We start from the raw sequence: 25,735 nt of genomic DNA on the forward strand, positions 1-25,735 counted from the left end.
CTACAATGTGCAGACACAGCCCAGTGTAGGCTGGTGGAAGACGGGCCTGCAATACAGTGAGATAAGGATCCTAGTTGCAGAGATAAGAACTCAGTGCTGAGTGAGCCTGGGGAGGGAGGGAGAGAGGGAGAGGCACTAACCCAGAGACTCCAGAAGACTTCCTGGAGAAGGTGGTATCTTAGCTGGGTCTTCAGGAACAACAAGGACTCTAGCAGGCAAAGAAGAGGGAAGCGGGGTACTCCAGGCTCAAGGTACAACCCGCTTGCTTCCTTTCTGGGTAGTCTCTTGTCGCCTGTTAAAGTGAGAGGTGCGGTCAACCAGGGTTCCAAACCTGGCCCCAGTGCTTCCTTTGACACCTGCTGGGGACACCCCCTTAGAAGGGAAAGGCTGGCTTTTTCTTCATTTTCCAGACGAAGAAACTGACCCTCCACAAAGATAAGCCAGTTTTTTAAGGACACAAAACAAAATAGCAGCCAAGTGAAAACAAAGTAAGAATTCTTCTTCTCCTCTGGGGTTGTCTTCTTAGGGCTTTTGCCATTTACTTCCCGACACAGACCAGCCACAGACTCAGGGAATCCGAGCTCCCCGTACCTGGTTTCGAAAGCCAGGAAGGTACATATACTCATACAGCGTCCACAGATTCATCAGCAGTCTGGGTCCTCGATTATCTCCCTGGCTCTGTGAAAAGCTCTCTACATTGTCCCCACGGGACCCAGACACCCCTAGAAGCTCCATTCTCCCTTGAGCCAGGCCCTTAAACTAGAGATGGTCCTAACTACAAAGGGGATATGCAAGGCTGTGACTGTGTGATCTCAAAGGTTCTCAGAGGCCCCTCCCTGCCTTTTTCGACTTGCTACCTGGTGCCTGAAACCCAGCTTCTGGCTGAAGGCAGCACAGGCGGAGCGTTTTCATCTCAAGGGCTCTGGGAGAAGAATTGCATGGCCTGGACTGGGCTGAGCCAGAAGTGTGGTGACCCTGTCACCGCCTGCCAGGATACACGGTGGCAACATGTGCTTAGAGACCGAGCCGTCTAGATCTGGAATGGGCCAGAGGAAGCTTGCTGTTGTGAGAAAAACAGAAATCTGAAACCTGCACTTTTGTCATAGCTCCTATTTAAATGTTATCTTTTAAAGTGCAGAAATAACACCCAAATACATTTTTGTTGCAGTACAATCTTCCAATAGTACAGAAGTATACAAAACAATAAAAGCCTTTCTTTGTCCCATTCCTTTCCCACACCTAGGCCCAAGGACAGCCACTGCAATTTGTGTATTCATCTATATCTTTTTGTGTGCTTGTATAGACTTACATGTATTTTTGAAAAAACAAAATAGTTTTTTTTTTCATAAATGGGATGTTATAGGTATTATTCTGAGGTCCATTTTTGCCTTTAAACTATGTACGTGACTTTGAAAATGGCCCTTTACCTCTCTGGGTCCTAGTAATCTCATCTGAAAAACAAAATGGCAGGAGGGAGTGGATAAGGCAGCCCAGATGGTCACACCTAATCCCTTGCTTAACACATGAGGGAACTGAGGCCCTGAGAAGCAAAGTGACTTGCTTAACAGTCATCCAGGAGTTAGGGGTGGGGTCAGCTTGAGAGCTTAGCCTCCTTTTTCCAAGCTCAGTGCCGCTCCCCTAACTTCTAGAGAAGTGGAGCCTTGTCCTGTGGAGGATCTGGGGCCTTGCAGACCTTGTCTTGGAAGCTCCCCCATCCTCTCTCAGAGCCCCAGCCATTCCTTCTCTGCAGGGCTGCTTTCCCCCTCCCAACACCAACCATCCTCTAACCCTGTGGAGTGGCATAACAAGTGCAAAGCCTATAGGGGACATGGATTGCTTCCATATCCCCTCATCTCCAGTGAGCAAGAGAAGTGAAACTAGAGGGTCTTCAGTGGGATGAGGGTTATGAGTTTGAAGGGACTTCCTGCCTCTTGCTCACTGGAGATGAGGGGATATGGAAGCAATCACTTTCTCCACCACGGTTCCAGAGTGAGAACTGTTTAGAATACTATTACAGCACTTACATCTGTATACTATTATTATCCTGATGTGTGCGTGTGTGTATTTATGTGTTTACGTATGCATGGGTCATATTATGAGTTCTCTGAGAACAGGCACCAGGCTTCATTCTTGGCAGCCCCATTGTAGAGCTGTCACCATTTGCTGACCCACTTTGCAAAAGACAGCAGAATTAGCATCTGGGGTAAGACCCAAGGTTCATCTTGGATGGAGAGTGATCTGCTATGAGAAAGCATCCCCAACACATCAAACATCTTAATTTCCTGTGGTGACACATTAATTTGTGGTCTATTAATTTCTCTAAATTTTATTCATTTTTTTCATTTCAGCCTCCATCCTTTCTACAGTAAAAATGAGTCACTCAATTAAATGCAACTCTTTATTTTTACTACTTAGAGATAATTAGCCTCTCCACACTAAGCTGCCCACTGTGGAAAACAGTGGTCCTTTTATCAGAATTTACATAGTATGAATTTCTCTTTAATCTAAAATGATGTCCCAGGGCAGCCAGATGGCTCAGTGGGTTAGAGCGGGAGCTCCAAACAATAGGGTTGCCAGTTCGATTCCCACATGGGCCAGTGAGCTGCGCCCTCCACAACTAGATTGAAGACAACGACTTGACTTGGAGCTGATGGGGCCTGGAAAAACACACTGTTCCCCAATAGTCCTCAATTTAAAAAAAGAAAAAACAAAAAATATATATAAAAATAAAAAATAAAATAAAATAAAATGATGTCCCAGAAAATCCCTCCCAGCCACTCCTAGTCTAGCCACCTGGCAGGAGGCTTAGAAGCTCACCATTAGTTTATTCCTTTGGGTGAAGGCAGGAATTCTCAACCTTGGCACTATTGACATTTGGACAATTCTTTATTGTGGGAGGTGCTGTCCTGTGAGCTATAGGATGTTTAGCAGCATCCCTGGCCTCTACCTACTAGATGCTAATAGTACCCCCTTAATCGTGACAATCAAGAACCCCTCCAGATATTGCCAAATGTCTTTTGGGGAGCAAAATCACCCCATTTGAGACAACGGGGCTAAGGGATTATCCCCAGTGATAATGGCAACACTATGCAGAAGGATGACCCTCATCAGTTACACATTTCTCAGTCTTTACCAGACCCTTACAAGGGGTACCCAGTTGGCTAAGAGTAGTGTGGGGAAGAGGAGAGGGAAAAAAGTATTCAGAAGAATTCATTCCCACCAACTCCCTTTTTGGATTCTTCTTGGGCCTGTAGAAGAAGGTTCAGTGAGCAATCCCCTCTAAAGAAGACTTGGGGGTTGATGGATGCTTAGTCTGTGTCTGGTGTTGCCCAATGGAAATGAGTAACACTTCAAGGAAGATGGCCAAGAACACGAAAGGAAAGAAACAGAGACAGTGCCCTGGTCACAAAGAATTCATGGATTCCTCACCTCTGTGAGTCTCCCTTCATCCTCCTGGAGGTTGGCTAGGCATAATAACCATTTATTGATAGGATTTGTCCATCATGGTCCAGCCAGGAAACAGGAAACACTCAGTCTTTCAAACAGAAGAAACTTAACACAGAGAATTGGTACATGGGTGATGGAAGAGCTGAAAAGTCAACAGGAGACAGTGAGGCAATCCAGAAAATAGACCAGGAAGCAGTTACCAACTCTAGGGCTGGAAAGGCAGCAGGCTAATGTAGCACTATAGACCCAAAAGCCTCCAGAGCTATGCTGCAAGAGCTAAGTAGTGGGGGCTGCCTAGCAGGAAATGGAATTGTGGAAGGAGGGAAAGAACAAACACAACTATCTAAAAACAAAAGGGGTATGGGGTTGAAAAAATAGAAATAGCCTAGCTTCCTCCCTCTTCCCACCTACCAGTCCTCCACCCACCTGTCTTCCTATTGGCTGAAACTACACAGCAGCAAGAGGGAAGAAGAGTCTGGGAAATGTAGTTCCAAGTAGCGATGCAGATCAGAGCAGAAGGGTGAAGAACAGATCTGCAGGGAAACCAGGTGTTGACTAGAACAAAAAAAAAACAGAGAGAGGTGAAGTGATGGGGCCAAGATAAAGTCTAGATCTTAGGGCTCTTTCCGTAGGACCCAGAGAGTCCTTGAAGGTTGAAGTGACAGCATGAGATTGGCAGCAGAAAGAAATAGTTCAGGCAGCTGGGGTTGAAAAGGATCTGAGAGTGCTTACTGTGAAGCAGGGAGCTTTGACTGGAAAGGGTACGCAGGAACATATTGGGGTTCAGGAATTGTTCCACGGAAATACACAGGCTATAGAAAAGTGAAAATCATTGATCTGTGTAGTGTACTTTATACACACTATTGTTTATGTGTTACACCTCAATTAAAAGAAGAGTTGTTGTCTTTTAGAGTAAAATCCTGAAATATTTTCAAAAGAAATGATGCTATGTCTGGGATGTACTTCAAAATAACTAAGAGAGATTAGAAGACTGGGAGAGGATTGCATAAAAGAAATAAGACACCCTGAGTTGAAGCTGGGAGTTCACTAATGCTATTTTCTCTCTTTTTGTGTATGTATATGTTATGTGTGTAATTTCCACAATAAAACGTAAAATGAAAAAAGAGAAAAAAGGACCTAAGGCCACTACACACATACCTTTACGAGCTTAAGAGCTCAGTGCTAAGTCCAGTCCCAGCCCCCAATTCCCTTGACCTGGAAAGAGCCGCAGCCCTGAGCACTGCATGTCGTCCTGATATTTCTTCCCTTTCCAGGAAGCCTTGGACCGTTAAGTGAGTGCAGCGGAGTGCAGGTCCTAGGGCCGCACCAGGAGAGGAGAGGGAAAAGTCTACAGCTCAGGCCGACCCCTTCATCGGGACCTCCCAGCTCCTCCACCTAGAGCCTGTCCAGCCAGTCAGACAAACCAGGTTAAGGATGAGCGCTGAACTGGACTCTCCAGGGAGAGGGGCAGGGACAGTGCCCAGGTGACCTATCTCAAGAGAGCAAGTCAGCCCCTGACGTCAAGGGCAGCATCCCTGAGCCACAAGGAGGCAGCGTGGTTGCTGGAATGAGCTGGGACCCAGAAATAAGTAGCCCTGGACTCTAAGCTAGTTTTGTCATGGACTGGCTATGTGACATGGGCAAGGCATCGTTCCTTGATTCCATAAATACATATTGGACACATGGTATGTGCCAGACTCTGTGCTAAACACTGGGAAGCCAGACTTAAAGACTCAGCCCAGGCCATTGCAGAGCTCATGGCCTGATGGGCCGGCAGACAGTAAACAGCAGGTCACAGAGAGCAGCCTGCATGGGGCTGTACAGCCTGGAGTGGACGTGCTTCCCAGAGCCCCAGTGATCAAGAGCAGGTGAGACTTAGTCGGAAGACAGAGAGCCTGGCATAAGGGGGTTGGAGGGTGGGCAACTGCAAGTCACTCCAGGGGCACTGTTAATGGGTTGCAGGGAAAGGATGGGAAGAAAGGAAGCAGGCATGGGACTAAGCCCCTCTGGAATGCTGGTCTCCTGGGCCTGAGCCTCAGTCTTTTCATCCTTAAGGTGAGGGAGCTGGACTGGTGGACGCTCAGCTCTCCCCAGTTCAAAGGGATTCAAAGGCTCCTGGGTGAGGAAGCGGGGACAGAAGGCTGCGCTGCCCCTACTCATTGGGAATTTGGTCTCCACATCCTCCCCCTTCTCTAAGGACAGAGGAGCAGGGACTGCACCCTCTCAGGTGACCTGTGTCCATCAATGTGTGGACTGGGTGGATCAGGGGAGGGCAGGGCTGATTGTTATTTCTTTGCAGCTTATCTTAAAACGTCACTCAACAGGGCAGGGATCCAAACAGTCTACCACCCAGGACTTCTGGTTCCCAGATGTTGCATCTGGCTGGCTGTCCCTGGGTCTCTGCACTCGCCATGTTTGGCAGTCCCAGGCTCTCCACTTTTCAGATCTGACACTGGCTGAACACGGCTCTCTTGAACTCCGTCTGTTTCCGTCTGAGCTCAACCCTGGTTGGGCTCTCGAGGCCCATCTGAGGATTGTCCACTGGCTCTGCTGCCCCTTTCCCACCATCTGGGCCTGTCCCTGCAGGCCTCCTTTCACAGGCAGGCTTCCGGAGAAGGGAGGAGTCCCGGTTCCGGCCCTGTTGCCTTCACGTGCTTTCCCGTCCACCCCCCTCCCGCCCAGCATAAGGGCAGCCAAGCCTGTTCCTCTTCCCGATTGCGACAGCCAGCCAGCCGACCTCAGCTCCCAGCGCTCCCTGTCCCCGCCCCGTGGCCGGCTAGCTCCACTCCCACTTCCTGAGCCTGGAGCCCTGGAGGCGAGGCCAGGCCAGGCCTGGCGGCTCCGGCCCCGAGGGGCACATCGGCCCGAGTCCTGTCCCAGCCCCTGGGCTCAGGAGGCTGCTGCCACCACTGCTCCAGACATCCAGGCCTCCCACCTTACTCCCAGGCCTCCACCCATCTGGTCGGCTGGCCGACTGGCCGCCATGCGCCTGCCGTGGGCCGCCTCCCTCTGCAGCCTGGCCTGGGGGCCACTCATACTAGGCCTCTGCGATCTCCTGGCAGCGTTCCAGCCCCAACTGGTGAGGGAGGGTTTGTGCAGGTGGGTGGGGGCGGGCAGGTAGGGAAAAGGGCTCTGGGCAGCTCCCTCTGTGGTCCCTCTGCTCTCCCCAGCTAACCCCTGAAAAATTCTCCTCCCTCCCCCATCTTCCCTTGAAGGTGCCCCCGTACCACACGGATAAGGAAACCTGCCGGGACCAGGAAGAGGAGTACTACGAGTCCAAGCTCAAGGCCTGCTGCTCCCGCTGTCCCCCAGGTGAGAGGCAATGGCCAGAGGAAGCCTGGGACAGGGAGGCGGGTTACAGGGAACTCCAGTCTACCTCCCTGCCTCAGACGAAAGGCAGACACCTTCTCCCAGGAAAACCAGCTAGCAGAGACAGAGAATGAGAAACACTGGCCATCCTTCATTCGCAGGCACCAAGAGGGTCAGGCCCAGGGTCACACAGCAAGTGGCAGAGGTGAGGGTGGGGCCCCCGTCCCCTGACACTCCTACTGCCCCACTCACATTCTAGGCACGTATGTCTTAACTGAATGCAGCCTCAGCCATGACACAGTTTGTGCCACGTGCTCTGAAAATTCCTACAACGAGCACTGGAACCATCTCTTATCCTGCCAGATCTGCCGACCCTGTGACCACAGTGAGTAGGGTGTGCCTGGGGAGAGCTGGGGTCCCCTGGAGCACAGCTCCTCCACTGAGCTCTCCTGTCTCCCCACAAGTACTGGGCTTCGAGGAGACTGCACCTTGCACTAGCAAACAGAAAACCCAGTGCCACTGCCAGCCAGGAATGTTCTGCACCCTTTGGGACCATGAGTGTCTACACTGCGAGTCACTCTCGGACTGCCCACCAGGCACTGAAGCTGAGCTCAAAGGTCAGAGGTCACTGAGGGCAGAGGTAGGGAGGAGGCTGGGTGCCAGTGATCTTAAATGGGGGCAGGGAGCACGGTTCTGTGTGCATGGTGAGCCTCCAGGTAGTTCTCTTTGGCATGAAAAGCCTCTTCTCTCTCCCTGTGAAAGGCTCATAGATGGAATCTGCAGAGATATGGAACTGGGACAGGAAGAGGGGCAGTGGTGGGGAGGGGCAGTCCCCACAGCACTGGGCGGCGGGAGATCAGGAAAGGTGCGAGCTACAGAATGGGGTGGGTGGGCAGGGAAGGGCCATCCAGGGGGTATAAAGAAAGCTCAGAACTGGGCAAGAGGCTTCCTTTGCCCACTCACCCTGGCTGGCCTTGCTTCTCTCTTGTCAGGTGAAGTTGGGCAGGCTAATAGCAACTGTGTGCCCTGTAAGGCAGGACACTTCCAGAACACCTCCTCCCCAACTGCCCGATGCCAGCCCCATACCAGGTAAGTGTATCCATGCTCCTCCCACCCTCCCAGAAGCCCCAGCTGGTGACAACCCCATACTCAACTCTAAAATCCTCCTTGCCACTTTCCGCCTCCAGCTGTGTGCCCTCTTGAGTCGGGCCTCCCTTTCCTCCACAGGTGTGAGGACCAGGGCCTGGTGGAGGCAAAGCCAGGCACCAGCCAGTCTGACACCAGCTGCAAAAGTCCACCAGAGCCCCCCGAGATGACAGGTGAGGGGCCAAGGCTGAGGGGCAGGGAATTGCCAGGGGAGGTCTGAGAAAATGGGGAAAAGAGAAACCTTCCCTCTCAGAATGGGGGAAAGATGAAAAGTTCCTTAAAGAGAAATTGGAGTGTCCCCAAGCCAATTTACATACACACACATACTTTTTTAAGTTATATATGACACATATATATATCGTATTATGTCAAGGACACTCCCACACTGAGACGTAACTGTAACTGACATCACGGGCATCGTTTCAGACATGCCACCATCATACAATCCATTTACTAGACCGAATACCGCTATTCGATTATACGCTTTCGTTGTGAGAGAGATAACTCCACATTTGACTCCTTTTTGGTTTTTTTCTGTGGAGTTACTGGTTTCCTAGCCTAATAGACAATTATGGGATGTTTCTGATGATTGCAATCATTATTAATTGGGGAGAGTTTACTTTATTAACTTTTTAAAATTAGCACTTGTTTATCATCTTAACTTCCATTTATCGAGAGCCGGCGTGTCAGGCACTCTCCAGTCACTTGACAGTCACTAATTCATTTAATGCTCTTACTGAGCCTATGAAGTAGTTCTGTTATTATCCTTGCTGATGGGATGAGGAAACTGAGGCTCAGGGAGGTTGCGTGAAGCTCCCCCACGTGGTAATCGGTGTTATGAAGACCTGTACTCAGGTCTTTTTACTCCAAAGCCTATGCCATAATGCACGCACGCTGTAGAGAATTAGAAAATTCAGATACATAAAATTAAAGATCACCCACAGAATCATCACCTAGCATATCCACTCTTAACATTTTTTAATCTATCTCCCATTCTTCTATGTATCTCTAGACCTATAATTTTTTTCTAAAAAATGTGGAATCATTTGACTATTTTGTAACCTGATTTTTTTCATTCAACTACATCATAGATATTTTTCCATGTCCTCTTACTAATTTTTAACTAATGTATCAAATATGATGGAAATTTTAGTGCTGGCATTTTAGAGTCTAACGCCCTCATTTTACTTATGGAAAAAACTGATGCTCAAAGAGGTGAAATGACTTAAAAAGTCACACAGCTGAGCAGAAACCCAGGTGTTCAAGACTCCAGGTCCAATTTGTCCCCATGCCTCCCATTCTGGGTGATGGGCACTGCAGACTCCATGCCACGGATGGCAGCACTGAGGCCCACGAAAGACAGAAATTATCCACTGCCACACATGTGGTCCTGAGAAATCCAGCCTCCTATTCCTGTTCCCTCCTGGAATCTGAAAGAGGGTGGAGACTTTGCAACCCCTACTCCCCCAGGCAGCCACAGGCAGAGTTCAGAAGCAAGGCTCCCTCGCCCCCCTCTGAGAACACCCCCTTAGGGACAGAGGAGCACTCGCAGTTACTACAGTGGCCTCTGTAAGATGGTCAAGTCCACAGAAACATGGTTCTACCCTGTGGCCTGAGTTTGCTTAGAATCCCAAGCCCCACCCTCCTGGACTGCCTCCCACCCCGACTTCTAGCCCTTAAAAACCAACTGCCCAAGCTCCTGCCCTCACACAGCTGGGCACCTGCACCACTCCAAACATCTCCGCCCACAGGAGAGTTTCTCCTGGCTGTCAGGAGGTCCCTCTAAGGCCAACCGAGTTCCCCTTCTCCATAACCCAGGGAGTGTCTCTATTTCTGCCTTTAGGAACTACCGTAGGGCTAGAAGGGAAAAGCTGCTCCCCCTTTTCTCTGTCTGGGTTGCCCAGAGAACTGGAAAGCTGTTCCTAACTTCCTTCCCCTCTGCCCTTCCGAGTCCTCATGCCCCTCCTGTCTGCTGCCTTGGCAGGAACTATGCTGGTGCTGGCCATCATGCTGCCACTGGTCTCTCTGCTGCTCCTCACCACGGTCCTCGCCTGCACCTGGAAGAGCCACCCCTCTCTCTGCAGAAAGCTGGGTAGGAAGGGACCAGATGTACTCAGGAATGCAGTCCAGCCTCTGTCCCCACCTGGATGCGGGAGGGGGTTGGAAGGAATATTCAGCTTCCCCAGGGCCAGCCCTTCTGCCCCTTCATACTCAAGACTCCCAATGCCGACCTCCCAGTAGACATCATCTCCATCCAGCCCCCGACCCTGAGGCTGGAGACAAGGATAATAATAGCCTATTCCTTCTGGGACCTCAGGGTGGGCAGCATCACATTGTGGTGGGGGTGGGGTGTGGAGGGTGAAGGTCTGCAGAGACTGCCACCCATTTCATTTTCATTGCAGGATCCCTGCTCAAGAGGCGTCCAGAGGTAATGGGGAAGTCTGAGAAGGCAGCAAGGAGGGGCAGAGAGGGAGAGTGAACAAGGTGGGGGTAGGCAAGTAAAGACTGTGCAGGCTTCAGCATTCAGTCATTCACTCAACGAATAATTTTTGAGCACGCAATGTGCCAGGTGCTGGCCTAGGCATGTGGGTATAGCAGCAAGTACAACGAAGTAATTACCCTCCTGGAGTTACAGGACAGTGGAGCAATAAAGTTAAACAAAGATGTACCCGGTGGTGATAACTTCCGAAGAAAGCAGGGTAAGGGGGCAGTAAGTGGCAGTGGCAGAAGGTGGGTGTATCTTATCACAGACAGTAGACAGAGAGAGCCTCTCTGATAAGCCGATATTTGAGCAGAGAGCTGAAGAAATGAGGGAACCAGGCATCGGGGTATCTGGGGAAAGTGCTTCAGGAAGGAAGAACATCAAATGCAAAGGCCCGAGGAAGGCAGCATGAGAAGGAGCAGAGGAGGGCGATGAGCTGCCTAAGCTGGAGTGGGAATCACAGAAAGACGAGGTCTGCCTCAGGCCCACGTCATTGGTTGGTTCTCTGCCTCCCTCCTGCAGCGAGAGGAATCAAATACTCCTGATGGAAGCTGGGAGCCTCCAAGCATCAACCCACATTTTCCTGACCTGGTAAAGCCACTTCTGCCCATCCCTGGAGACCTGCCCCCTGCCTCGGCCTGGCCCCCAATGCCCTCCGTTTTGGAGGAAGAGATGCTACAACAGCAGAGTCCTCTGAGCCAGGCCAGGGAGCTGGAGGCCGAGCTCCCAGAGCAAGGCCAGGTGGCCCACGGTGAGCCGGCTGCAGGGAGAAGAGGAGGTGGGGAGGTGGAGTGGGAGAGACAGTTAGCAGGGCAAGAGCGTGTAAGCCAGACAGAATGAGACTAAAATGGAGGCAAGACAGAGACTCCAACGGCTAGCCAGAGTTTCCCAACTAAAGAGAAGGGAAGAGACTGAAAAACCCAGACATAGACGTGAATGCAGAGCTCCAGAAGCCAATAGCAAATGGAAGTGGGAACAGAGAGGAGAGGAGAGAAGGCAGAAGAACGAGAGTCCAACGCGGGGGGAACAGCGGCCTTCCTTCCTTAGCTGGGCCCCCTGAGCCCCTCTCACTCTGCCTCCCTTTCCACAGGTACCAATGGCATTCATGTCACCGGCGGCTCTGTGACTGTCACTGGCAACATCTATATCTACAACGGGCCAGTGCTGGGGGGAGCACGGGGCCCTGGAGACGCCCCAGTGTCCCCAGAGCCTCCATACCCCATTCCTGAAGAGGGTGCCCCTGGTCCTCCTGGGCTCTCTACACCCTACCAGGAAGATGGCAAAGCTTGGCACCTGGCTGAGACAGAGACACTTGGCTGCCATGCCCCCTAACAGGGCCAAGGACCCACTTTGTCACCCAAGCCTGACAGTGTCTGAGAAAAGCAGGAGAAGGGAGGTACAAGAGCACCTTCTCCCTGAGGTGGCCCTACCCACACAGGATTGACAGAGGGCCTGGGTAGGGCCCGGCGAGGCACTAAGCAGCCAGGCCTCAGACACGTCTCCGAGAGCAGGGCTGGGCACTGGCTGGGTACAGTGCCCATCACAGGACTCTCACCACTGCCTGAGCAGGCCTGAGACTTCATTGCAGACCCTCCTGCCCGCTGGGGCTGCACCAGCTCAGCTTCAGGCACAGACAGAACATATGATGTCTGCTGCTGCCCACCATGGCACTCTACACCCAAAGCATGGCACAGAAGGGAGCCAGCTACATGGTCACCTCCCTGGGACCTCTAACGGATTCATGGCGTTCATCTCCAAGCTGCAGAGCCCTTTGAGGAGCCACACTTCGCAGGGACTGAGGTAGACCCTATATGAAAATGGAGTTACATGGAAGACCAGCCCTGTCCTCCCCTCCTAGAGAGGAAAGGGAGTCATGAAAAACTGGAGGTTTGGCTAGTTACTTGGTATAAGAGAGAGTTCCGGGGGGGGGGGGGGGGGGGAGAAATGGCAAATGTATTTATAAATTGTAACCGTATGCAAATAAATTGGACATTGAAACCTTGATAATTTATTTTCTTGGGATTGATACAGAAACACTGTTCCATCGGGGCAATGTCAAAGGCAAAAATCAAAACATAAAAATACAATCCCACAAAGGTATTTCTATGAGGGATGGGTCTATGTAACTCAGGAAATAACAGCATTAGCCAGTGATTACTGACCACATGCCAGGCAGTGTTTAAATGCTTTCCAATAATAATTTATGCAATGCTCACAGCACCCCCATGAGCTAGGTATTATCACTAGTCCCATTTAACAACTAAGGAAACTGAGGAACAGAGAGGGTAAGTTGCTTGCCCGATCCAGCTGCAAATGGCAAAGCTGGGATTTGCACAGTTAGTCTGGCTCTAGAGGTCTCTTGGGTAAAAACTTCACATACCACATCCTTCCAGAATTTCTCTACACGGGTAAGATGAGCCGGTTTCCTCAAAGAGTCAGACCTCCTGCATGTTCCACAGGCATTAAGTCTCACAGCCACAATGCAGAGTGAAAAAGTGTTCTGCAAGGTTGACTGCAAGGAAGGATATGCACTTGAGACATTAAAATGTGAGAGGTCAAGTTCACCTTGTGTTGGTATAGGGATCCAGGCTGGTCTTCTTTCACTCAGAAGGAGAACTCACGATTTTCACTTTGTTTATTTCACCTTATTTTTTTCCCCCAAAAGAACTTTAAATCTTCTCAAGCTCTCTGATTTGTAACTGTTTGGGCCCCCAGAATTTATCTACCATGCTGCCTGGTACAGACGATCTTAGCTTGAAGGATTGTGAGGGGAGCGGCTGCCAGCTGACGGCTCCTTCCATAAAAGGTCACATCTGGGTCTAATGTTAAGAACTCCGTTGCTGGGGCTCATCAAGATGGTGTGGCTATAAATCACATACTCCGGGAGCCGTCTGATCCAAGTGAGGGGTTATTTAAGGTTGACCATCAAAGTATTAGATCCAACTTCCTTTGCTGAGATATAAAGAATGGTGATCTGTATCTTTAGATAGTTAAATCCTGCTCTCGCAGTATGCTAGAGCCAGACAACATAAATCCTTAATAATTGTTCCAATGTGTTTAGATAAAAAACAAATTTTATACATTTGCAACAAAATAAAAGGAAAACAATTTTAAAGAAGTGATGCTAAGGCACCGTCCTATGTAACACCATTCAAATTTAGGATTATATCTGCCTATATTAATTTGCTACGGTTACCATAACAAAGTACCGCAGATTGGGAGGCTTAAAAAACGAACAATTATTTTCTCACAGTTCTGGAGGATACAAGTCCAAGATCAAGGTGTCGGCAGAGTTGGTTTCTTCTGAGGCCTCTCTCCTTGACTTGCTGATGGCCGTTTTCTCCCTGTGTCTTCACGAGGTCTTCCCTTTTTGTGTGTCTCTGTGTCCTAATCTCTTCTTATAAGAAAACCAGTTATACTAGATTCAGGCCCACCTGAATGGCCTCACTTTAATTTAATTATCTTTTTAAAGACCAAATATAGCTCACGTTCTAAGTGCTGGGGATTAGGGCTTCCACATATGAACTGTGGAAGACACAATTCAGCCTGTAACACTTCCCGTGCCTATTTTGCCAGTGCTGAGTTATTATAATACAGGCTCCATGACACATTAACAGAGCACACTTTATACTGAGAGAGTTCTTGTTTAGAATGAAAGCTGATAGAAAAATCAATGAAGACAGCCTCTTGACTGCTGCCTTCGAAAGATGGAATCAGATACCATAGTAGCTAATCATGGGATAATTAAGTCGGAATCTAGGTAGTCTCTCATATATTATTTTTGAGAACCCCACTCCTATACTACATGGAGGAGAAAGCCAGTCCTGAATCCAACCAATGTCAGCATGGGTGTGGGAAGGCCAGTAAGGAGGCTAAGGCAGCAGTCCAGAAGAGAGATGGACGTAACTGTGTATAGAGTGGCAGCAGTGGGACATGTGGGGACATGTAGTCCTGAGGTAACTAAGAATTTCTTTTTTCAAACGATGGAGCAGTTCACATTGACAGCTGTGATGGACTCTTTCTGCTACCTACCCAGCAGGCTTCTGCACCTGTCCTAGGAACGGAACTCCTTTCCTGTACTAAGGCAGAGATTCCATGATATCAGGAGGGGAGGCCCTTCCTCCAGTCCCGGGAGCCAATAAACCCATTCCCCTTTGCCAGGAATTGATTTAGGATGGGGCCCGGGATCCATTTCTGGCCAGTGACAGGTACAGGGAAGTCTCGTTCCCAGGACAAAAAAAGCATCATTAGGAAAATATTTTTGGTTTTCCTTGTCCTTTCTTTCTTGTCTGGGGGATGTTTGTTTGAAGACATGATGCCTATGCTGTGGCAGCCATCTCACTATCATGGGAGACAGCCATGGAGCTAGAAAGCCAGTCTTCTGTGGAAGGAGGTCCTGGAAGCAAAAAAAGAACCTGATTCATGAGGCATCATTGAGCAGCTGAACCAACAGTCAGCACGCACCTACTTTGGGCTTCTTTTTATGAGAGAAAAACAAACCCCCATTTGTGTAAATCACAGTAAGTCAAGTTTTCCTCTACATTTTTAGTTTTAATTTTATCTATTTCCTCTTTTTGGGTAAGTAATTTATTCACCTGGCTCAAAATCCAAAAAGTATCAAAGAGTAAATGGTGAAATGTCTCATTTTCACTCCTGTCCATCAACCACCACGGTCCTCTCCTTGGAAGCAACCAATGTCACTGTTTCTGATGATTTTCCAGAGAAAAATGTATACACACATATGTCTTTCCTCTTTTCTGCCCCCACAAATGGTAGCACATTCTCCCCTTGCCTTTTTCATTTACCAAACAGCGTGGCCATAATTCCGTATCAGTATCAAAAAACTTCCTTCTAAATTTTTATATCTGCATAGTATCCCATTATATGGCTGCATCATTTCATTAGATCCCTCTGAGGATTTTTAATTCATTTTCAAACTATTACAAACAATTCTACAATAATAGCCTATGCTGATTTGCACATGTGAGAGTTTGCTATCAAAAATTTTGCTAGAAATAAAACTGTGGGTCAAAAGCTACACATGTTTTATTTTGATAAATATTACCAAGTTGCCCTCCATATAGATTGAATGTCAGCAATTTTTAAGGTCCATTTCCATATACAAACACCAAAATTGGTGTGCTATCAAATATTTTGATCTTTGCCAATCTGAAAGGTGAAAAATGTTATCTCAGTGTAATTTTTATTTGTATTTCTTACTGGGAGAGAGGCTTTTTATTTCACTGTGACTGAACATTTCCATGGGTTAAAGAGTCATTTGTAATTTATTTTCCACTAATTGTTCATATCTCTTACTATTTTTCTACTGGACAATTTCCAAATGTTATCTTGTTATCCTCAAATCATCTATTGAACAATAATGTTTTTTCACTAATTTAAAACACTACAATTAGAATTCAAATTTACATATGAATTTGAATTTACTTCTGGATTTTCAATTCTCTTACCGCTATCTGTCTTTTTAATTTGCTAGCACCACAGTCTTTCAACTATTTTAGCTTTACGTTTTAGTATCTATTAGGTTTCCTTTTAATCTTCTTTTTCAAAAATTTCCTCACTATGTTTTATTTCTTATTCCACATGAACTTTAAGATCAGCTTATCTAGTATCCGCACTCTCCCGCCCCTGAAAGAAAACTCCTACTGGTATTTGTATTGTGAAATTGCATTACATTTCTAGATTAATTAGGGAGAATTGACATCTCCCTGCTGTTAGTCTTCCTTTCAAGAACATACCTTTCTATTTGTTGATTCCTTTTGTGTCCCTCAGTAGTATTTTAATGTTTAATTTTTTAAAAAATAGATATTGAATATTTTGTGTTAAGTTCATTCATTCTTATAACCTCTGTAAATCTTATAGAATGGGATCTTTTCTGTCTTTTCTTTTTTTTTTCCTAGCCACCTACTGAATTCTCTTATTATCTATAATAGGTTTGCAGTTGATTCTCTTAAGTTACCACTTATAAAAATGTGAAACAGGTCTGTCTAATTTTTATATATCTAGCATATTTTAATCTTGTCTAAATGCATTGCCTAGTACCTCCAGAACAATGTTAAACAGTCATGGCATTAATGGACTCCTCTGTCTTGATCCCGATTTCAATGGAAATACTTTAGTATTTCCCCATTAAGCAGGAATTGAAATAGATATATTTATCTTATTATGCTAAGGAAACATCCATCTCTTACCATTTCACAGAGTTTTAAATCAATAATAGATATTGAACTTTTATGAGAGAAAAACAAATGTCTTTTAAGCATCTGTAGAAATTATTACACTACTTTTCTCCTTAAATCTATCAATCTGATGAATTACATAAATCAGTTTCCTAAACTACCCTTACCTTCCTGGAATAAATCCCACTTGATCTTGGAGTATTCTTTTTTTAATGTACCTCTGGGATTCTGTTTGCTAATACTTTATTTCAGATTTTCTAAGGGAGCTTGGTCTATAATATTGGTCTGTTTTATGTTCCTCATAGCTGAAGGCATTTCTAATATAACAGTTCATCCCAAAGGAATCACATCTTAGAGTTAATTTAGTTTAATATCTAGGACTGCCAACTCCTCCTCTTCCCCAGACTGTTGTTAACACATCCTCCATCCACACTTCTGCTCAGCACAGTTACACAGTTCTATGTTAAGAGATCTTCTAAGCAGCTGTTCATTTTTATGTGCTTATCATGAAAAAGTTACTTGTTCCAGTAGTATACGTCTGATGTGACCATCAAAACACCTGTTTCATAAAGTGGCTTATTCAGTCAAGTGGGATAATTTATACAGAAGCCATTCCAGAGTAACAAGAACCCTAAAGGCAATTATTGTCATACTTGAGGGCTGAGCCTAAAGCTTCCGTTTGGGATTAGTCCTATTTATAAAAGTTCTAATAGAATGTTCTGTAAGGATAAAAATTATTATTATCTGTGCTGTCCAATATGGTAGCCACCAGCCACATGTGGCTAATGAACACTGGAAATGTGACTAGTGCAATGAAGAAACTGAATTTTTAGTTTAATTTGATTTAATTTTGTATTTAAATAGCTATATGTGGTTAGTGGCTACTGTACTGGACAGCACAGCTCTAAGTGGTCTATGGAGAAAGTTGATTCAATGAGCCTGTGGTTGCCAACAGCTGGGAAGGCAAGTGTGATGGCAGACAGAACTCAGGCGTTAATAAATCCATTCATTTATTAAATCTAAAATATTTACCTACTGAGAACCTACTATGTGCTAGGCACTGTTCTAGGTATCGAAGATACAAAGCTAAACAAAATTCTTGTTCTCATGACATGAGGCAGATAATGAAAATAAATAAAGAACATTAAGTATTATGCTGAAAACTAAAATAGGGAAAGTGAAAGTAACTACCATGTGTCCCTGAAAATAAGACCTAACTGGAAAATAAGCCCTAGCATGATTTTTCAGGATGACATCCCCTGAACATAAGCCCTAACGTGTCTTTTGGAGCAAAAATTAATATAAGACCCTGTCTTATTTGGGGGGAAACACGGTATATAGCTACTGTAGATTGAATGGTCTTGGAAGTCCTTCTTGAGGAGGTGACATCTGAGCTGAATAACCAGAAGGAACCAGTCATAGGAAGACCAAGAGGAAGAATGTTCCTAGAGAAGAGCTTAGCGCCAAGGTCCTAGGAGCTTGGGACATTAGAGGAACTAGGAGTCTACAAGTCAAGGCTATAACCTGGTTGAGTAGTGGGGAGAGTAGTCCCAGATGGAGTCAGCAGGTCACATCACATAGGACTCCAAGGTAAGGAGCGCGGTTATTTTCTAAGTGCAGTGAAGGCATTGGAAGGTTTAAGCAAGGAAGAGGCACAACCTCTTTTCGTGTTAAAAAAGATCAATCTGGCTGCTATGTGGAGACTAAATAATGGTGGGTTATTATCTATAATAATCCAATAGATAATGAATGGAAGCAGAGAGACCAGGTAGAAGGCTATTGCAATAGGGAGATGGAGAAAGGTAGATGGTGTGGGGATACACCTTGGAAAAAGAGTGAACAGGATTTGTTGATGGGTTTGGGTCCCATCTCATAGTCTGTGGCCTTCGACTACTATTTTGTTAAACTAATCTGAGCCTCACTTTCAAAACTAACATTCGGTAAATATTAAATGAGTATTTACTATGTACCTGGCATCTGAAGATATAACAACAAACAAAACCAACCTGAAGCTTGAAAAATAGTTACAGTGAGATAAGTGCTACAAAAGACACAAAACATAAATCAGAGACTTAATCAAGGCTTGACGATCAGGAAATGCTACCCTGAGTAAATTTAAGATACCACCTGAAGAATTATTAGTGTTACCTAAGTGAAGGGGGAGGGAAAGATGAGCTTTCCTGGTGGAATGGATGGTATGTGCTAAGACCCTACGATCGGAAGAAGAGTCTGGCTGGACCTTGGGAACAGAGAGATAAAGCTGGAGAAGTAGGTAAGAAGTAGATCATTCACTTATAAACTATAATAAGGATTTTGGACTTTACCCTAAGAGCAATAGAAAACCACTTAAGTTTCTCACCACCCCCCCATTGTAGTTTTTATTCTCTTTTACTTCAATTTTTATTAAGTAATAACATATATAAAGTGTACTAACCTTAAGTGTACAGCTTAAAGAGCTGCTACATAGGTATAGACCCATGTTTCCATTCCAGACTACAGAGAGCTTTCAGTACCCCAGAGGAAGATTCCATGCCCCTTCCCACTCAGGAATCCTTACTACTTGGATCTCAATTTATACTCTGAGAGATACATATGATATCTGAAATATATGATATATCCCAGAGATACCCACTGTTTGATTTATGACTTATTTCCATCAATTAGTTTTGCCAATACGTGAATTATGTATAAATGGAATCATACTGTATTAGCCCTTTTGTATCTAGCTTCTTTTGATCAATGTCATATTTTTGAGATGTATCCTTGTTGCTAGTATAAGTAGTTTGGTTTCTTTTTTTAAATTTCGCTATGCAGTATTCCACTGTATGACTATACCTAAATTCATTTATACATTCTCCTGGTTCTTTCTAATTTAAGGGTTGTTTCAAGTTTTCAGCAGTTATGAATAAAATTACTACAAACAATTCTTGTACATGTCTTTTTATAGACATTTGCACTCATTTCTCTTGAGTATACACCTAGAATGGAATTGCTAAATCATAAGCCAGAAATAGTATAGTTTTAGTAAATACTACTAAAACATTTTTTTGTTGAAATATATTTGACATATAAATTGTGTAAATAAATATAAAGTGTACAGCATGTCAATTTGATACATTTGTATATTGTAATATGACTGCCATTGTAGCAACAATTAGCACCTTTACCAGGTTACATAATTATTCTTTCTTTTTAGTAGCTGGAATAATTGAGTTCTAGTCTCTTAGCAAGTTTGATGATTATACATGTATATAATACTGATGTTTATATTCACTATATTGTACATTAAATCTCTAGAGCTTATTTATTACTGCTTGAAAGTTTGCACCCTTAAGCACCTGTCCTATCTCCCACCTCCCACTAAAACATTTCTAAACTGATGCAACTAATGTACAATCCAACCCGCAATGCATGAGAGTTCCATCGCTTCACATATTCACCAAAACTTACTATATATAAAATTATTTCAATAATTTTAATATTAGCCACTTTAATGAGTGTATTTCTCTGTGGGGTTTCTTTTCTTAATAAATTGTTTGCTTTGGAATAACTTGAGAATTACAGAAAAGTTGCAAAGATAGTAAAGAGAGTTTTAATATATCCTTCACCCAACTTCCCTTAATGTTAATATCTTATATAACCATGATACATTAGTCAAAACTAAGAAATTAACATTGTTGAAATACTAATTAAACTACAGACCCTATTCAGATGTCATCAGTTTTTTCTCTCGTGTCCTTTTTCTGTTCCAAGATCCAAGCCAGGATATCACATTCTATTTAGAGGACATGACCCTTTAGTCTTCTCTGATCTGTGATAATTTTTGTCTCTCCTTATTTTTTTATGACCTTGGCAGTTCTGGAGAGTACTAGTTAGTTATTTTAAAGAATGCCCCTCTATTTGGGTTGATCTGATGTTTTCTCATGATTAAAACTGCCAAGTTTTCTTCCACAGTGACTAAACCATTGCTGCATTTCTAACAGCATGAAAGTTCCTGTTGCTCCACAGCATTCGGTGGTGTTATTGTTGTTTATTTCAGCAATTCTTGCAGGTGAATAGTAGTAGCTCACTGTGGTTTTAATTTGCATTTCTCTAATGACAAATTATGTTGACCATGCAAATTATGTTTATTATGCAGATATAAAAATTTATTTGCCACCCATATATCTTATTTGCTGAAGTGTCTTTTTATATCTTTTGCCCATTTTTAAATTGGGTCATTTGTTTTCCTATTCAGTTTTAATAGTCTTTATATATTCTGGATACAAGTCCTTTATCAGATATGTTATTTGCAAATATTTTCTCTTAGACTGTGGTATATCTTTTCATTTTTTTCAAAATATCTGTCACAGGGCAAAAGTGTTTAATTTTGATAAGGTCCAATTCATCAATTATTTTCTTTTATAATTTTTTTTTTATGTAGTACATGAAAACATCACCAAATCCAAGGTCACACAGATTTTCTCCTGTGTTTTCTTCTAGATGCTTTACAGTTTTACTTTTTAGATTTAAGCTTATGAGCTATTATTTATTTGCATAAGTATGAGGTATGTGTCGAAGTTTTTGTTCCGTTTTTTGCATATAAATGTCCCATTGTTCTAGCACCATTTGTTGAAAAGATTGTTCTTTCTCCATTGAATTGCCTTCGCATCTTTGTCAAAAAATCAGTTGGTAATGTTTGTGTGGGTTTATTTCTTTGACCCATAAGTGATTGAGAAGTGTATGGTTTACCTTCCAAATATCTGGAGACTTTCCAGATACTTTTTTCTGTGATTCCATTATGATCTAAGAAGATATTTTATATGATTTATATTATTTTAAATGTGTTAAGGTTTGCTTTGTGGCCCAGAATATGTTCTATCTTGGTTAATGTGCATGAGAAAAATGTGTAATCTGCTGGTATGGAGTGAAATGTTCTATACATGTCAATTAGGTCATGTTGGTTGCTGGAGCTATTTAGGTACCTATAGCCTTACTGATATTATGCTTACCTATTCTATCAATTACTGATAGAAGAGTGTTGAAGTTGCCATTAAAATTGTGAATTTTTCTATTTTTCCAACAGATATATTAGTTTTGCCTCATGTATTTTGAAGCTCTATTGTTAGGTGCATTTAAGAGTATGTCTTCTGGGAGAAATGACCCCATTATCAACATTATGTCCCTCTTTGATCCTGAGCTGTTCTTGTTCTGAAGTCTACTTTATCTGAAATTAATATAGCCACTCCAGCTTTCTTTCGGTTAGTGTTTTCATGGCAAATTTTTCTCCATTCTTTTATTTTTAACCTATTGAACATTTAAAGTAAATTTCTGGTAGACAGCATATAGTTGGGTCTTGCTTTCTAATCTAATCCAACTACCTCTCTCTTTTAACTGGTATGTTTAGACTATTCACATTTAAAGTAATTATTCACAGTGTCAGATTAAAATATGCCATCTTGTTTGCTGTTTTTTACTTGTTCCATTTATTTTTTTTATTTTTTCCTCTTTTTCTGCATTCTCTGGGTTTAATTGAGCATATTTTATGACTTACTCTTTACATCTCCATTGGCTTACTATTTATACCTTTGAAACCTTAGTGGTTGTACTGGGGTATAAAGTATACATTTTTAAATACTTGAGTCAATTTCTCCAAAGAAGATATATGGGGCCAACAGACATATGAAAAGATGCTCAACATCACTAATCATCAGGGAGATGTAAATCAAAACAACAAGATATTACCTCACATTGTCAGAATGGCTATTATCAAAAAGTTAACAAATAATAAGTGTTGGCAAGGATGTGGAGAAAAGGGAACCCTTGTGTACCGTTGGTGGGACTGTAAATTGGTGCAGCCACTATGGAAAACAGTATGGAGATTCCTAAAAAAATTAGAAATAGGACTAACATACAACCCAGCAAGTCCACTTCTGGGTATTTATCTGAAGAAAACAAAAACACTACTTCAAAAAGATACATGCACCCCTATGTTCATTACAGCATTATTTATAATAGCCAAGATATGGAAGCAACCTATGTGTTCATTAATAGATAAATGGATAAATAAGATGTCACACACACACACACACACACACACACACACACACACAGAGTGCAATATTACTCAGCCATAAAAGAGAATGAAACCTTGTCATTTGCAACAACATGAATGGACCTAGAGGTTATTATGTTAAGTGAAATAAGTCAAAGACAAATACACGATTTCACTCATATGTGGAATCTAAAACAAACAAACAAGCAAAACAAAACAAAAACAGACTCATAGAAACAGAACAAACTCATGGTTGCCAGAGGGAAGAAGGGTGAGGGGATGGGTGAAAAAGCTGAAGGCTAAGAGCTACAAACTTCCAATTATAAAATAAATAAGCCTTGGAGATGTAGTGTACGGCACAGAGAATATAGTTAATAACACTGTAATAACTTTTGCATGATGACAGATGGTTACTAGATTTAGTGTGATGATCACATCACAAGTTACATAAACGACAAATCAGTATCTTGTACAACTGAAACTAATAAACTATTGTACACCAACTACACTTTAATAAAAAAATATTTGAGTGCACCTTCAAATAGTATTATACTACTCATGTGTAGTATAAGGATCTTGTAGCAGTATATTCAAAGTAGAGGATATGTGTTCTCTAGTGTTATAATTAAGCTGCGGTCTCAGGCAGGTGCTACGGACCTGGGTCTTGAGGGTGTGGCTTTCACCAGTGTTCTGCCTCTTCTCCAGATGTACTTGTGGGCCTAGCAAGTATTCCTGTCCTCCCTCGAGGAAAGAGCCTTTTTTTGCCCTGTTCCTTTCCACCAACATCAGTGGGTTTCCATCAGTGCCTCGGCCTTCGGCTTTTGATGATCTTCCTCTTGCAAATTAAGTCTTGTCCCAGAGGGGTGGAGTTTTGACAGTGGCTGCTGTCTATTCCCTGCCAGTACCACAGAGGTTGGGTTTGGGGGGAGCTTTCTCAAAATCCTCCCGTATTTCCCCTATTTTCCTGTGGGTGGTTGGTGGGATTTCTGAAGGAAAAGCCTGAAAGAGTGCAAACCTCTCTATGTCTTCGGCTCCCACTGGCTCCATACTCTCTCAATAATCCATAATAGGCCTTTATTAATTTGTTTAGAATTTCTAGTTTAATCCTCTTTCTCAAGTAAGCAAATGCTCAGGACCTATTTCTCCCTGTAGGTGCCTGTCTCTCTGTCTATCCCAAGTTAATTTTTGTCCTGTGATTTCAGTTCTCTCCTGAGATCCAGAAAAGTCATTCATGTGCAGTTTTTTCAGCTATTTTCTTGTTGTACAGATAGGAGCAACCTTCTTGACAATATTTCAGTTTGGATCAGAATTCCACTGAAGGGTTTTAAGCAGAGGAATGAAAAGATCAGACACATAACCTTAAAATGCTACTCTGACTACAATGGGGAGAACGGATTAGGAGGTAAGAAGAGAGGAAGTGTGTGGAGCTCCTGATAAGGAGGAGCCTGCTGCTGTCATTCATGAAGGAGATAACTGTCACCTGGGTAAGGCTGGTGGCAGTGGGGATGAAAAGAAGATGAATTCTACAGATATTTGGGAAGTAGAATAAAGACACTTGCTAACTGATTGCATGTGGGAAGTAAGAGAGGGGGAGGAGACAGGATAACCCAAATTTCTGGCTTGAGCAACTGAATGGGCCGTGATGTCATTTGCTGAACTAGAAAATTATGAAGAATTAATAAGTTTGATTATATCAAAATGTAAAACTTCTGTCCTTTGAAAGACACTATAAACAAAGGACAAACCGGAGAAGATATTTACAATTCATATAACTGACAAAGGATTACTATCTAGAATGTTAAAAAAGAATACATCAGTAAGAAAACAATCTGGGCAGCCAGTTGGCTCAGGTGGGTAGAACGCAGTGCTCATAACACCAACGTTGCTGGTTCGATTCCCACATGGGACAGTGAGCTGCACCCTCCACAACTAGATTGAAAACAACGACTTGAGTTGGAGCTGAGCTGTGCCCTCCACAACTAGATTGAAAAAAACAACAACAACGACTTGACTTGGAGCTGATGGGTCCTGGAAAAACACACTGTTCCCCAATATTCCCCAATAAAATATTTTTAAAAAGAAAGAAAGAAAGAAAGAAAGAAAGAGAGAGAGAGAGAGAGAGAGAGAGAGAGAGAGAGAGAGAGAGAGAGAGAGAAAGAAAGAAAGAAAGAAAGAAAGAAAGAAAGAAAGAAAGAAAGAAAGAAAGAAAGAAAGAAAGAAAGAAAACAATCTGACAGAAAACCAGGAAAAGAATATGAGCTGGAAACTCAATAAAGAAAACCAATGCCAAAAAAAAGAATTTTTTTGAAAAGAGGCTCAACCTCATGAGTAGTCATGAAATACATATTAAAATAACAAGATACTATTTCATACATATCAGATTCAGCAAAAATTAACAAATCTGATAATACCAAGAACTGACAAGCATCTGGAGCAATCAGAGCTCTCACGCATCGCTGATGAGAATATAATCATCTTGGAGAGCAATTTGGCCATATCTTGCAAAACAGAAGCTACAAATCCTTACATGTGATGTACATTTCATTTCTAGGTATATAATCTGGAGAAACTCTTGTTCACATTCACAAAGAAACATATACAAGAATATTGCTTTAGGAATTGTTTTGTAATAGTTAAAAATGTGAAAACCACTCAAATGTCTATCAACAGAATGGATATATATAATGGGATATATTTGTATAATATAATATAAATACAATACCATAGTAAAAATGAAAGCCCTAAAGCTACATTTACCCATGTTGATACATGTAACTTTAGTTCTTATTGATGCATTTAACTTTGGATCTTTCATTTTTACTATGGTATTGTATTTAACATATACACATTTGACCCTTGAACAATGTAGGGGATAGGGGCACCAATCCCCAAGCAGAAAATCTCCACCAACTCGTATAGCTTTTGACTCTACAGTCTGCCCTTCACATCCACAGATTCAACTGCAGATGTGAAACCCGCAGTTACAAATAGCCGACTGTATTTATTGAAAAAAAAAAAAAAGTCCATGTATAAGTGGACCCAAGGAATTCAAAACAATGTTGTTCAAGGGTCAACTGTACATATATAACATATATATACATATACCATATTTTGCTGTGT

General features: G+C 43.5%; 1 protein-coding gene and 1 long non-coding RNA gene across 5 annotated transcripts in view; one reads left to right on the forward strand and one right to left on the reverse strand.

Annotated features, from left to right (window-relative positions):
* The window catches only part of LTBR (lymphotoxin beta receptor), a 13,739-nt gene extending 1,353 nt beyond the window's left edge, over positions 1-12,386 (forward strand). The window contains exons 1-12 of one of the 4 annotated variants that reach the window (XM_088797490.1): positions 4,727-5,315; positions 5,503-5,674; positions 5,772-6,526; positions 6,663-6,759; positions 7,016-7,141; positions 7,221-7,373; positions 7,749-7,845; positions 7,984-8,075; positions 9,887-9,994; positions 10,305-10,330; positions 10,907-11,135; positions 11,475-12,386. In XM_088797490.1, the coding sequence (XP_088653616.1) occupies positions 6,431-6,526; positions 6,663-6,759; positions 7,016-7,141; positions 7,221-7,373; positions 7,749-7,845; positions 7,984-8,075; positions 9,887-9,994; positions 10,305-10,330; positions 10,907-11,135; positions 11,475-11,716 (1,266 nt within the window). In that variant the 5' untranslated portion in view covers positions 4,727-5,315; positions 5,503-5,674; positions 5,772-6,430 and the 3' untranslated portion in view covers positions 11,717-12,386. Of the gene's footprint in view, positions 1-4,721; positions 5,316-5,502; positions 6,527-6,662; positions 6,760-7,015; positions 7,142-7,220; positions 7,374-7,748; positions 7,846-7,943; positions 8,076-9,886; positions 9,995-10,304; positions 10,331-10,906; positions 11,136-11,474 lie in introns of those variants that run through there. The other 3 variants (XM_088797493.1, XM_074326155.2, XM_088797497.1) reach the window with 3 other exon arrangements.
* LOC141570149 (uncharacterized) overlaps positions 12,377-25,735 on the reverse strand; it is a 31,184-nt gene continuing 17,825 nt past the window's right edge. The window contains exon 3 of the long non-coding RNA XR_012494060.2: positions 12,377-14,780. This is a non-coding gene — a long non-coding RNA (uncharacterized LOC141570149). The remainder of the gene's footprint in view (positions 14,781-25,735) is intronic.

This window comes from Rhinolophus sinicus, chromosome 1 (genome assembly GCF_057876585.1).
Source record: "Rhinolophus sinicus isolate RSI-liver-muscle chromosome 1, RSI-T2T, whole genome shotgun sequence".
Classification (NCBI taxonomy): domain Eukaryota; kingdom Metazoa; phylum Chordata; class Mammalia; order Chiroptera; family Rhinolophidae; genus Rhinolophus; species Rhinolophus sinicus.